The sequence below is a fragment of the Athene cunicularia genome, assembly GCF_003259725.1.
Source record: "Athene cunicularia isolate RWA chromosome 13 unlocalized genomic scaffold, athCun1 chr13_part1, whole genome shotgun sequence".
Classification (NCBI taxonomy): Eukaryota; Metazoa; Chordata; class Aves; order Strigiformes; family Strigidae; genus Athene; species Athene cunicularia.
Genome location: NW_020799117.1, coordinates 16,580,997 through 16,594,019, shown reverse-complemented (window position 1 = coordinate 16,594,019; position 13,023 = coordinate 16,580,997). Strand labels below are relative to the sequence as shown.

The window sequence follows — 13,023 nt, the reverse complement described above, 5'->3', positions numbered from 1 at the left end:
GGGAAACTGGAGTCCTCTGTAAGAGTTTTGTTTGGAAACATCTCTAATTTTGTTTTTCAAGGGATAGCAGCAACAAAACAAAATGTTTAAAAGACTTTTTTTAAATGAAATATGAAATGTTGTTCTAGTAACGGTCAATGTGAAGAGCATGTGGAAATGGTATGCCTGTAATACATTGCAAAGCAAGTTGGTACAGTAAATATTCACCCATGCTTGTATCATTTATTAATTTATCCTTCTTCAAAAATTTTGCTTGTATTCACTGATTTTTTTAAATGCTATATGCTTGAAAATATGCCTTAATATTTCTGAGTCTGAGGCTTTTTAGAGGAGTCTGATGTGCTTTGGTTTTAGAGCTTATTCAGAGTTGGTTAAAAAATATATCAATTGATAATATGTGACTTTTCGATTGCTTCAAACATTTTGCTGTGTAGATATGTAATCTTTAAAAAAAAACTTCTCAATTTATACATATACATGATATTTTCTCTGTGTGTTTCTTCAGTGATTTGAGCAACAACAGCATAAGCGTATTGGCCAATTACACCTTCAGCAACATGACTCAGTTATCAACACTGTAAGTAGTCCAAAGTTTTGGTAACAGTTTTAATCGCTTTTCAGACACCATCTTAGGTGTTGAACAATTAGTGTATATCTTGTTACTTAGGCATGTGGCTTTCCACGCTGCTTTGTGGTTGAATGAGTAGTGAAATAATCAAAAGAAAATACAATGTTGTAACTCTGTACTCTCATTCTCCCAGCATCTTGAGTTACAATAGACTTCGGTGCATTCCAGTCCACGCGTTCAATGGGCTCAGGTCTCTTCGAGTGTTGTAAGTACTGCTTCTTCGATGCGGCTGAGCTGCAGCTTATTAGAATGCTGTCGATGACATGGAGATTTTTAATGAGCAGATGGCTTTCACTTGATCCACTAGTCATAAATATTTTCACACAATTAGCTTCAATGTACTTGTACTTGGGTGCAATATGTCCGGTAATGACTAGAGCAGGTGAATGCTAAACTTGGAAAAGAAGCAATTACACATTTGCAGGATGAATGACTCTTCTCTGATAGTTCAGGGACAGGCCTCCAAGAGGCTGCATAGAGTCTGTCTCTTCTACTTGAACAATGTTTGGGTGCCCCACAGAAGAGGACTTTTCTCTTTGTAAAAACTTGATCATATTTTAGAGTGTAAGTTTCCATTGGATTCTTCAGCAAAAGTGTTTTGACTGAAAACTTGTGCATTTATAATATTTGATATTAATTTAAATTTCTACAGGGAGGTTCTTACATAAAAGAATGCAACCTGAAGGAAAGTTAGAAGTGCCCATACTAAAACAATGAGTAAGTCAAGCCAGTGACTGGGTGCCAGTAATACTGAGATGCTTGTCAAATGTGTTTGAGTTGCAAATGAAATTTCACCTCATGTGGACTGGTGACACACTCAGAGATGTCTATGTGTGGTTTCTTTCTTTTGGAGATCATTTTCTGCCCTCTTTCTTTCCAGTGTAGCTGCTTTCAGCAGCTTTCTGGATTGAACAATTTGCTTACAATCTCTTCTGAAAATCTTTATATCATCTCAGAGTGTGGGCTGTGGGCCTGTTCCTTGCAGCATGTAGACCCCTGCAGTTTTCCTTAGGCATCTGCTAGACCAACTGCTGCTTCAGTCTTATATTTATTGTCTCTTGCTTCCCAACTGCCCTATTAGAAACAAACTCTGAGTTGGGTTTGCTCCGTTGTTTGTGTGGACACATGACCCCATGTACAGCTGTCAGGACAAGATGGAGAAGCCATCTTCCTCCCCATGGCCCAGCAACACAAGTGGGTCATCATTACTTGCCCAGTAAACCAAAAGCAAAAAAATTTAATATTTTATCTGTGGTGAGATTATTCAGTGTGCTGGAGGAAAAAGAGCTTTGAACACTAAAAGTTCAGAACAGAGGAGCTGAAGAATATGTCCTGAGCACTTTGAAACTTCACATTACTATTTTCTATATTTTAAAAAGTTAGATGTCATTCACATGCAGAAGTTTCTGTGAGTTTAAAGAACAATGGTTGCTGTGCACTGACTCTGTAAGAGTGGAATTGAGGTGTCAGCATGGGCAGTACTGCAGCTCTGGCAGCAATAGGGCAATGCAGTTTGGCCAAGCTCTCTCACTGTGATTTGAGTGGTAAAATAGATATGTAGGTTTTAGCCTCCTAACGTAGAAGACAACTTTAGATTCCCAGTTTTCATTAGTAAAAACAAGAAAGATACGTGATTTGGAATTGTTGTTTTAAGTTTGGCTTGGGATTCTGATTTCTAACGCACTAAGATGGTCACATTTGAGCTGTTACATGAGTCCTGAAATTCAGCCACAAATTAATATATTCTGTTTCATGGCTAAATAAATTATTCCATATGGAGCCGTCTTCTGGCCTGCTTCTGATAATGCAAGCTAGCTTGATTAAAGCTAGTTTGGGACTCTCTACCCTGAATTACAGTGTAGATATACCATACCTCACTCTTTCCAATAGCTACAATTTGTCTTTTCACTCTCCTTCTTGCAAGCCATGTATGGACAGAAACAAAGAGCAATATTTTAATAATAACCATTGTCTTTTGGCTTTTTGAAATGATCTGCTAATCAAATTGAAAAAATATCTTCCTCCTTCAAGGAAGAAGCCCTCCCTGTCTTGCACAGAGCAGCATGAGTGAAATGAAGCCTAAATGGGAAGCTCTGCCTCTGCTCCATGCATTTGGAAGCCTCCAGATTGATTTGATTTATTATGGCCCACAAAACTCTGGTATCAGCTACAACTTTTGCCACATGTCATCTATGTTGTTATTAAAAATCAATTCTCCAGAGAATAAATGGCTTCCGAATGACAGTGTGCAATCTGTTATTGTCAGTTATTTATTATCCATATTCTCAGGGGAATTTAAAAGAGAAAACATCAGCAAAACAATTTCCACTTTTTTTTTTTTAATAAAAAGAATATAGAGATCTCATTACTGTGATGTGCATGCCTTTGAAAGTAGCAGCCCGTTCTCATACAGGCTTCTGTGTCTTCCAAATTCATTATGTTTTCTTTACTTTTTGCCTCTCTATAGTAAATAAAGTAAATATATATTTGAAAATCAGAATAATCGTCGATGTATGATGAAGTTGATCTTTGATCTGGTTCTGTCCTCTCTTACACTTTTCAGCACAAGCCCAATTGAGAAAACTGCAGTCAACATGTTTATGTTTAAGCCTGAATATATATCAGTGTTTACACAACCAGGACTTTAATCTTCAGTCTTCCCATGGTTTATCCATAATGGCAGCCAAAGTGTGCTGGGGAGCGATTTCAACATAGAGTCTTGAGAATTTTTTTGATAAGCAAAAGTTGATATCAGTAGGTTTTTGCACCAAAACTGTTGCAGTGAAAAATTGTGGGCTTGGTTTTGGGTTTTTTTTTTTTGTCAAAAGTTAGCCTTTTTACAAACTAAATGTAAACACATAAAAAAGCTGAGATTGAAACAAAGTAATTATCAATATTAGAACTCTCTAGTGGACCTGACCTGATTATTTTAAAGATTATTTTTACTGTGTGACAATGTTGTAACTTCTGATATTTTGTCCTGATTTATTTAAGAGGCAAAGTCCAGAAATAAAAATACTTTCTCAGATCACTAAACAATTTTCCATGTTATATTTATGAAAAAAATTATAAAATGGGCTACAGAATATTCTTCTGACATGAGATATTCTAGTTTTACTGAAAACTGATGGATATTTAATGAAAGTTCAAAGCTCAGCGTAATAGTATGTGTGATGATAAAGGTACCGCTCATATTCTTCAGGTGAAATCTTGGAACCATCTTTTGCAATATACTTTCATTGTTGGATGCTGCAGTGATTTGACCTAACAGAAATATTATTTGGCTTTGTTTCTTTTTTTTTTTTCCATTGCAGAATGACTACTTGTACTTATCCAATAAATCTGTAAAAGGCACTGTTGTTATGAGCATTGAGCAGTGGCACTGTGGCTGCCCACTTCCCCTGATATCTGAGTTGTGTTGATCCCTGCAGGGTTTGGCATCCTTCGGTGTTCATTGTAGGTGTTTGCCCTTGGTGGGATGTGGCTCTGTAAGCTCAGCCAAGCTTTTAGCCACATTTCTGTCTTTACAGGGTAAATCATTGTTTACTGAAAAGTATTCCCTTTGTGTTCATAGTAACCCAACGTTATGAGACAGTGGGCAAGGAGGCAGGACTCGGGAATAGTTAGTAAAAGAAAAGACAACCGAAAATCCCCAACCCAAAAGGGTATGTTTAGTTCATTTCCTTACCTGAAGGAAATGTGATGATAGTGAGATTACATGTAGAAGAAAGATTTTTATTTAAAGAGTTTAAGTGTTTTGTTACTCTGTGCTCTGAGAGGAGATCCACATCACCTTAAATTCATACCCCTACTGTTTACCAAGTTTTAGACAAGAGGGTAGCTAGAAGTTGTGTTTCTGAGGGAGAACACACATATCAATGTGTGTGCTTTAACTGTCCAAATGTTTTAAGATTTTATTTGACCATTTACTTATGAGGATTTTTGGTATAAAAATGTGTTCCTGTTGTTGTTCCAAGAGGAAAAAGATTTTATTGCAGTGTTGAATTCTCTTGCCACTATTTATTATTGTAAGTTTTAAGTTTCTTACATTTATCATTTCTTTTTAGCTGCATGGGGGATGATGTTGCTGACATGATTTTTTTTATTAAAATACAGGTATTTGCATCCATGAAACATACTTCCATGTCTGAGATATGTAGTCAAGCCATTCATTCCAAAGGGTTTTATACTTTTGATGGTTTTACCTCCTTACAGATAAATAGCTTTGTCATTCTTCAGCTTCTCTTGGAATAAGTTTCCAAGACATGTAGGAAAGAAAGTGCACCCCTTCACAGAATAAACACAACTGATGTATAGATGAATACAAGTTCTGCTTTCTCTTCAGAGAGAATCATCTTGCACATCTTTTAGTAGTTTAAAAGACCAGGATGTAAGTTCATTATGAGTGGCTGCTTAGTTAAATATGCTCATTTTCTTGAAGAAGTGAACATTTTGACAACAATCTGTTGACTAGGCCTGATCTTGCATCCTCATGCCAGCAAAAATACTCCTTATTTAATAGCTGTGGAGTATGTCTCAGTTAGTTGGTCATTCTGTATAGAGTTAGTGAGTGTGCTTTTTCTGGAGTTCCTGTGTGGGAGCTCATATCCTTCCTATTCCTGTTTGGATTAATTGCTTGGACATCCATCCCTTTATATGCCACATAGTATTATTAATAGCCAAAGCCTAGGTATGCTTAAAAGAAAATTTGAGAATGAGGATGTTGGAAGGGGAAGTTTTTGATATAATGGTATCAAGAACTGGAGAGAGGTGCCAGCAGGATAACTCTGCTGTAGTTTTTGTGGAGTCACACTCTGTAGAAAAACTTTGTGGTACAGTAAGATAGAAACTGTAGCTGCAGTGAGCAACTGTGAAACGTGATCATGTTAACTTGTGCACAGCCTCACGGTAGTGCCCAGCCTCACGGAGACAGGACAAGGTGTATCTTCCCCTGGCAAGTTTGGCTTTCCTTGCTGTGTGTTTGTGCGTGTAAGGCAGTGTGTAAAGGTAGAATTCAGAAGAGTTGTAAGGTGTCATGTAGATCCTGGTGAAGCTTATAGTGGTGTTGGGGAGGAAAGGATGCAAAAAGAGGTTCTTTTATTTTCATCTGGGGCTATTGTGTATTTCCATGAGCCCAGATTTGTAGTTTGCTTTAAATAAACTCAGTGTGCACTGTTTCAAGAATGTGTATGGTCACAGAAATAAAAAATAAGATGTGATTGCTGTGTTCCACAAATCACCAAGTAAATTAGAAAATAAGTGACTCGAGGGAAGTCACTGCTACAAAACTGACACACAACAGGTTTCTGTATTCCACCCTCCTCTGCCACGTCTGGATCACTGACGGTAATTCCTGGACCTGGGAAAGAGGACATAAAGAATACAGCGCTTTGCTGTAACTGAAGCAGCTCAGGGGAGAAGTGCAAAAGAAAATATAATTTTAAAATATTGATGTACTTTTCCTTTGCAAGTTTTCTACCAACTTTTGTTTAAGAAATGGCTAGTGAGATCCAGCAGAATCATCTCCTGTTGGCTCCTTACAAGTTCTTACTTTATGTTATTATGTGAAGTAGTAAACTGGTATCCAGTGACATGCAAACTAGAAAAGTTAAAATAAACTATGAGTATTTTTCTCTATGCTATTTTTTGCCAGATAATTATTGAGGCAGAGGATGCAGCAGCTGAATAGCTGATTTTGTTTATTTACAAAATAAAATCTTACATCATTTTATATCTTCTCTGGTGCATTTTCTGGGTGGTTTTTATGCAGTTGTCACCCTCAGCATCCTGTGCCCTCCTGCTCACTCATCGGTTGCTGCATGTTTCCCTGTCTACTTGTAGCCTTGGTGCTGCAAGAAGTGCTCTTCCTCTCTATTTGTATGTCACAGCCTCTAGTGGTGGTGCCCTGCTCTGTGGCAGGGCCTTCAGTTGCAGTTGCAGTGAAAACCACAAGTAATCACAAATAATGATTTTTACTCTTGTGTCTGCCACTTCGAATACAAGTATTGTGCTTTACAAGCTGCAAGAAAAATCATTCCATTTACGCTTGCCTGTGTAACACACACATAAATATATTTCTTAGATAAAGTGGCTGCTTAAATTGTCCTGGAAACAGTGTAAACCCTTTTGCAAGGATCCTGAAAACCCCGCTAGAAAAATGTCAGTTTCTTAGCACAGGGTGAATAATGCCCTAAACCAACTAATTTCAAGTGTTTTCTCTGGTAGCATAAGTGTATTTGTCAAATTGATTTTAAAAATACTACACGAAGAGGTATTTCCTACTGTAAAAATGGGAAACGAGATGTGAAAGTGCAACTTTATTTGCTGTCATGACCCTTGTTCTCCCCTAAGATCTCTGAAGTCAGTATTAAATTTAACTTCCACAGTTCCTATTTTCCCTGCTCTGTTTTTTCTGTGTTTCCAGCTAATGGGATTCTTTAAAAAAATACAGGTCTGTATGTGAGGGTCTGCTTGTCATCAATACACTTTTAATAGCATAAATAGTATGTCACCTTTTTAATTTAATACATTAGTCACCAACAATTCCGATTGTATCATTATTTTAAATGCCAGGGTCTAGATGCAGAAGTAATAAAGCATGGAAGGTCATGAGTTGTGAAGTTCATAGAAACACTCAAAGAAACACAATTAAATGTCCTTCTTAAGCACCAACTCCTTCACTTGTGGGGAGCAGATAAAACACTGTGGTTTGATACCTTCCTGCTTCTCCCCTCTTCTAGGACGCTCCATGGAAACGACATTTCCAGTGTTCCCGAAGGTTCTTTCAATGACCTGGTATCCCTGTCCCATCTGTAAGTAATTCTGTCTGGGTTCATCTGACTGACCGTTCAAGATTTATAAACCAGTACATATTCTTACCAGTTAAGATGGTATAGCTTTTCTGTTTTTCCTACTCACTTTCCATGTTCTGCTCTGGATATTCATAGTGCATCTGTTCAAAGGAAATAAAAAAATACTAGAACCTGTTGTTATTAGTTACCAAAATATTTTCTTAAGGAAAACCAAATGAGCAAATGTGACAGTTTCCTCTTCTGTGGACTTTGTGTTTAAGACTTTCTTTCAGCATTGTCTTTGTGAAATGCAGAGTGTGTTATGGTCTGAGAGTGAGACAGGAAACCTCCCACAAAGAGCAAATATTAAGCAAATGTGAATTCTTTGTTTAATAAGTGTCATATGTTTTGCATACTGAAATGTCAGTATATGAACTCGTTGATGAAGCACTACTTCAGACATATGAAAATTGGTCATTTCACAGCATTAATACTTCATTCCATAATTTGCAAAAATTATTAGACGTTTCAGATATTTCAGGAAATTACTATTGTATTGGTGGAGGTCCAGGATATTTTTAAATGCAGTTCCATTGATGAAAGAACTGTAAAGACAAATAGCTACAGTCATTACAAAATAAAACTGAAGTGTAGCATTTGGTGGCCAAAAGAGTGAACAGAAAACGTTTTATTCACAGAGATAATGTGTGGTACTTCACATTATGAGACAATTGATGGAAAGGAAAAGTAATTTTGTGTAGCATGTTTTTTGATTACTGTCCTCAACTAGTCAGGAGGGTTGGGTATGACTTGGTCATTTTGTGAAGTGACTAGTTTCACAAGTTGATACAGAATTTTTCTGCTCTGATGCTGCCCTCATGCACATAATTTGATGTTGATGCATACGCACGTTGAGACATACAAACAGACATGTGTGCATTTGACACATGTTTTATATCTCTGTTTCTCTTTGCAACCTTAAATATGCCCTCCAGAACACTTACCTGAACACAAGGTTTGGTTCATATTTCCATGTTTTCTGGATAGAGAATATGTCCTCAGACTGACTGTTTCTCTGTAACAGCTTTCTGTCTCAGTTTCTCTCTGGACAATAAAAAAATAAAGGTATCTCAGATTGGTAGGGACAGAAATCATGTGTGAGCAACTTAGGCAATTTCGGCTTCAGCTGAGAAATAACCTTCCATGTTTCAAGCTTACACCTTGGTATCTAAGTCAGAGAAAATATTCATTTTGCACAAAATGTTTCTTCTTCATGTTCCCAGTATAGTCAAGTCATTCTGTATGTTGTTTTGGAATGAAAGTCTGGCTGAGCTGAAGGCCTGTACCTCCTTGTAGAAGCACAGTGACACCTTCCATACTGGGAATCTGGCTTATGAGGGTATTTTTAGAACTTAAGAGATAAACATATCATGCCCCATTTGTTTGGATCTTCCTCAGGGTTTACTTTAAATGAAGTGCAGATGCAATTTTCCTGGGTAAACCATTCACCTTAGGGAGTGATAAAAACCCCTTCGGCCCAATACAATCACTGCAGTCTATCTGTTTAGATATATGTCCTGCCAGAAATGTAAAATACACAAAGCTCAAATGAACAGTAATAAATAGATTACATAAAATAAATAAGACCTGTCTGGGGTGTAATTTGCACAGTTGAACAATTGAATTTTACAGTGCAATTCTGCTCTCCAGTTTCTTAAAGAGGATTCTGAAACTTTTAGCAACCACAATGATTTTGCTCTTCACATGCCAAAAAAAGCTGTACTTAGTCAAATGAAGTAATACGTAACTGAAAATAAATTCATTTTGAGCTCTTCCTGATATGTTGATCTTAAAGGAGAAAGCATGCACTTGGAATAATTTTGAAAACGATAACAAGAGTTAACTGCTCATCACACTCATAATGCATGGGGAAAAAAAAGATATAAATTTGCAAGCTGTGTGGCTAAGAATAGGATAGTTATGGCTGGAGAAAGCTGACTACTAAGGTGTTGAGCAGGATCATCCGCCTGCATCCATACAGTTTGGGACAGAGGGCACAGGGAAGAGACAATGTATCAAATTTACTTTAGCAAAGAATATGCAAAGAATTGCAGAGATGTTTGTCTAGCATAGAGAAAACTATTGATTTCAGTCAGTCTTTTGTAATAGCTTTAAGTGGGTCTGTAATTGGAAGAACAAGACTGAGATCTAGATACTTCAATCACTTTTCCTGTGGCTCTTCAAAGCCTGCAAGAAAATGTTCACCAAATTTCCTTTACATTGTAAACATCATATTGTTGTAGTGTAGCTATCATTACAAACTATGTAGCTGATAGACCTCACTACAGAGGAAGGTTTGTATATGGTATACACACACTGGTTTTGTTTACTGTTTATTGCTTTATTTACTTGAATCATATAATTGTGTATTTAAGCCATGACTCTACTAACTTGTTTAGTCCAGGGCAGTGATAAAAATGTTACAGCACTACTGAAAGACCACATATATTAGTATTTAAAAAGAACTCAAAGTCCATTGGGGTAGAACTGTGGCCTTCTCTGTTAGGTCAGTTCCTGCACTTGCTGTCCCCACCATTCACTGACACACACGCTCTGTAACTGATTCCGTTGCCCAAAGCCTGCCCACACATCAACTGACCCTTTGGTGCTCCAGGGACTCCGCCAAGAAACCCTTGGTAATGGATGCTGTGTACAGCAGATATTTCTGTCAGACATATTTTTGATAAACAGCTTAGATTCCTAATCCTGTTGAATCATCTTATCTTTACTCAAATTTATGTTACCTATAAAAATAAGCTGTCCCCTCCTCTGTTTCTCCATATGATCATGGCTAGAGTTATTTTAATTGATGTTACTCTTAAGTTGCTAAAAAAAAAAAAAAGGAAAAAAAAAAGTGCATCTGAACAGAAATATCTGCACATTTTGAAAATGCTGGTGGTATTTCGTTACAGCACAAGATATTTTTACCTTCTGGAAATATTTTGCTATAATGGGCAAAGAAATAGAGAGAGTATGTTAGAACTCATGAATGAAAATACAGGAATTCACTATAGTTCCTAGAAATTGAGAAAAAAAATCCAGGAAGACTACAAACAAAAGAATGGAAAGATACGAACGATGATTTCTGCAGAGTTACAACAGGGTTATTGGTAATCGTTTCTAATGTCTATAGAGCAGCTTTATTTCTAATGTAGTTTATAAAGATTAATTAACATGGTAACTAGCTTTCCATTGTGCTCCCACTCCCATTTGATATATGGCAGTTTCTCAATGCTAAAGTTAATTTCTCAGTCCCGCTTTCATTGCTGCATTTTGTTTGACCTTGGACAAGTGAGCCAGTTGATCACAGTTACAGGGTCAAAAAGACAACCTGGTAGTTTTTTTCCATTGTAAGCAATGGATTTACAGAAGGAATGGATGGATATTTTTAATACTGTGCTGCAGTACACATTTAATTTTGATGAATGAGTCCTAGACAGGGTTTGAACCTATGAACTCTCATTATGAAACTGTCTAGGGCACAGTGGGTTCATTAGTCACTCCAGTAGAAATGTATCAACAAATTTACTGAGGTTTCTATCTTAATATCCTGTCTGATATGTTTTTATTTGAATGAAGCTTGAGTTTAAAATACCATCTTAAAAATACTTTATAACATATGCAGAAATAGTAAAGTCTAAAATCCAGTTTGAATTATTGGTTTCCTCAGTATCTTTTCCCTGTGCTAATCTTTATTTAGTTAATTTTCTTCCCATGGCAATTCAGATGTTTTACAGCTAAAGCCTTACATTTACTATCAGCAAAATAAATTCAGACTTCCAATATGCATTTCTTCACACTTTCAAAAATTAATTGTTTTTAAACTGACTTTTCTGAAGTCTGAGCTCTGTCTGTAATTGATTGCCTGAGAAGACACTTTCTTTAAGAGGAAAAAATAGTGTAAATGAGTCAAGGCAGCACCTAAATTTGAGGTAAAAATGTTTGGTTTCCTTTGGATATTCTTAATGAACAATGAAAAAGTTCTGTGAATTATAATTACACTATGTGAATGCATCTACTTCAACCATATGACCTAACTCAAGTTACGGGTTAACCAGCAAATGCATTTTCAAAGCCATAAACAAACTTTGCAGACACCAGGTTGCAGTTTTGCAAACAGGGGTATCCTCTTGTGTTTCTCTTTCATCTAGTGAGGAGACATGAATGTGAGTCATCAGATGCAAACTAAATTACACAATTCACTGTTAGAATATGTTCAGGAAGGCGAAAGACTTAAATAAAAGAAACTAGTGTGATAAACTTGATGAATACAATATGTCTGAAGACATTGCTCAAGCACCATTGTTTGAAAAAGTAATTTATAGTTTGAAGAAGTGATTTGTTGTTAGGTATTTATACAACCTCCCTAACTAATGATGGGAAGAAAGGAGGAGTGGGAATACTGGAGGAGATAAATCTAAAAGACTTCATGAATACTCAGAAGATGTTTCTCACATTTTGAAGGAAAGCATTCCTGTAAAAGTGTAGAGTAAAATGTACCTCAGTGAGATCAGGGATGTTATCTTTGCTTGCAAGCCAAAATAACTGCTGATAATTGTTTTACACCACTAGGGCTTTAGGTACCAACCCTTTGCACTGTGATTGCAACCTCCGCTGGCTTTCCGAGTGGGTGAAGGCGGGCTACAAGGAGCCAGGGATAGCCCGCTGCAGCGGGCCTGACGCCATGGTGGACAGGCTGCTGCTCACAACCCCGACTCACCACTTCCAGTGCAAAGGTAGGAGCAACCAGGGAGGCTCTCTGCTCCATCCCATTGCTTTTCCTTGTATACAATGCTTTATGTTTATACTCGTGGAAGCTGTTTGATTTTAAAGGGTGGGGCGGGGGGTGGTGGAGTTGGCTTTAGCTTTCATTTTCTGAACCATCACATTGTTGCATTTTCAAGTGTTCTTCCACAGAATGCAGTTAACAGCACCACTGGAAGGAAAACCAGTAAACCTCAGAAGAGTTAGTGTTCCCATGCTCGGACCGGCTATTTAATGACAAGTTAGCGTATAGGGTGTTGTTAGAGTTTATTTGAGCAAATAAATTGGTTTTGGTCTTTTACCTACTCCAGAAAACTTTGGTAAAATAAGAGTTATTTTAAAAATATAGAGCACTCTAGTTATTATGTACATTTACTTGAAAACTGAGTAACTGATAATTCTTCTGGAAAGCAAATATTTACCAAGAGTACATTTTCATTTGAAGATCGGAAACTGTCTGCATCAGCTCTCTATTGGAAACTGTAGATTACAGAAAATGTTCCATGTCTGAATACAGTGTACATTCATTCAGGAGAGAGTTGAGATGCAGCTATTAACGATTAGGGGTACTCAGTGATAGGGGTATGCTGTATTAGAGAGCAGTTAGAAAAATGATAAAGAGAACACCTTTTCGTGGATAAAGTAAGTAGCTTATTACTGAATGTAGATTAAGATATACCTGCATGTTCTTATTGTAAAAAACGTTTTGGAGGTTTGCTTAGGTTACCAGCCAGTAGATGAAGATGGAGCTGTATTTGTAGTGGAAAAGATCGGTCAGTA

The 13,023-nt window shown here is 37.0% G+C and overlaps 1 protein-coding gene across 3 annotated transcripts in view; it reads left to right on the top strand.

Moving 5' to 3' along the window:
• The window catches only part of SLIT3 (slit guidance ligand 3), a 525,769-nt gene that overhangs the window by 433,141 nt on the left and 79,605 nt on the right, over window positions 1-13,023 (top strand). For all 3 annotated transcript variants that reach the window (XM_026858170.1, XM_026858169.1, XM_026858168.1), the window contains 4 exons: window positions 506-577; window positions 762-833; window positions 7,369-7,440; window positions 12,052-12,215. In XM_026858170.1, coding sequence (XP_026713971.1) covers window positions 506-577; window positions 762-833; window positions 7,369-7,440; window positions 12,052-12,215 — 380 coding nt within the window. The remainder of the gene's footprint in view (window positions 1-505; window positions 578-761; window positions 834-7,368; window positions 7,441-12,051; window positions 12,216-13,023) is intronic.